Genomic DNA, 1,490 nt, shown 5'->3' on the forward strand with positions numbered 1-1,490 from the left:
AGCAGATGAGAAGGAAAAGAGAGGAAGCATTGCTTTCTGTGGAGGTTGTCTCTTTTTTCTAAACAGTGATTTGCATTTCAGTGTGCTGCCAAGAAACATGTAAACACACACAAACACACACACACAAACACGCACCCCCACATACACACACATTACCATCAGCACTCTGAATACTAATGCAGCACGGGAAGTTAAGTCGCATTTAAAGTTTTAAGTATGCACACTAAACCCTTTTACTGTGTTGATGTTATTGAGTTTACAGTACACAGTATAAAAATGTTTGTTGTTTAAATAATAAAAAGTAAGTGTTCGTGCTGCCTTAAAATTAATAAATTACAATATAGTGCTCTCGTTTCCGGAATTGCAGCGTGACCGACGTTTCGTGTCTTTCGCAGACTTAAAAATGCGTTACGTGGCCGCTTACCTGTTGGCTGTACTGGGTGGCAACAACAACCCATCCGCCAAAGATATCAAAAACATCCTTGGGAGTGTTGGAATTGAGGCCGATGATGAACGTCTTAACAAGGTCATCAGTGAACTGAATGGCAAGGACATCAACGAAGTCATGAATGCCGGCCTCTCTAAGTTAGCCTCCGTGCCAGCAGGTGGCGCAGTGGCGGTCTCTGCCGCAGCTGCTGGTGGTGGGGCCGCTCCTGCTGGGGAAGCACCTGCAGCGGAAGAATCTGAGGAGTCTGATGAAGACATGGGCTTTGGCCTCTTTGATTAATCTTTCTTTTTACTTCTGACAATAAAAAAGGAAAAAAATTTGTGTTAAAAAAAATACAATATAGTTCTCATTTTTTATCCGCTTGAAAATGTTTTATTTTGTGCCACCATACTTACTCGTGTAACTACTCATGTAACAGTCTTTAAATAGTGAAAACATGGAAGTTTTTGGGAGCTTTTAAATTAATTGCTGTTTGGATCCTAAGGAATGAATGGGGCTAGGCTAAATGCTAACACATTCATGACACGCTGTACAAAGATTAAGCGCACGCATTGAAAAAAGATAGGTATGTATTAATTCGTCACAGTTGAGGTAAGAACATAATAAAATAATGAAAAACTGTGGTGTTTTCCTTTAAAACTATGTATTTGTCCAAAAACATGGTGCAGTTTGTAAAGCAGAGAGAAAGTGCAAAGCAAAGGGGAGAAAGATATAGTTAGAGAGTTTAATAAAATATATTCTCTCGTCTTAAGTATTCCAAGTTTTTCTCTGCCCTTGGAGAGCCGAGTCGATTTTTAAGTAGCAACACAGTAGCAGACTGCATTACGCATTCCCGCTTTTGAGTTGGCCCACAGCTGAGGACACGGGTGACTGTGTGATGTGGTGCTTCGCACTTTTGGGCAGAAATCCTATTACAGAGTACAAGCTTTCACCTCAGACACTCTCCAACAAACTGAAACTCAATATCACAGGGTTACAAGCAGTGTATCATCCACGCTCACATGCGCGCGCACTCGGCGGGTTGTGTATTGGCGGCCAGATC

General features: G+C 41.5%; 1 protein-coding gene across 1 annotated transcript; it reads left to right on the plus strand.

Annotated features, from left to right (window-relative positions):
* The first annotated feature begins 348 nt into the window (after nucleotides 1-348).
* On the plus strand, nucleotides 349-742 carry LOC129429548 (uncharacterized). Its single transcript, XM_055186315.2, has one exon. The coding sequence runs from the start codon at nucleotides 404-406 to the stop codon at nucleotides 725-727; it is 324 nt and encodes a 107-aa protein (XP_055042290.2). The 5' UTR covers nucleotides 349-403; the 3' UTR covers nucleotides 728-742.
* The last annotated feature ends 748 nt before the right edge of the window (nucleotides 743-1,490 follow it).

This window comes from Misgurnus anguillicaudatus, chromosome 18 (genome assembly GCF_027580225.2).
Source record: "Misgurnus anguillicaudatus chromosome 18, ASM2758022v2, whole genome shotgun sequence".
In the NCBI taxonomy this organism is placed as follows: Eukaryota; Metazoa; Chordata; class Actinopteri; order Cypriniformes; family Cobitidae; genus Misgurnus; species Misgurnus anguillicaudatus.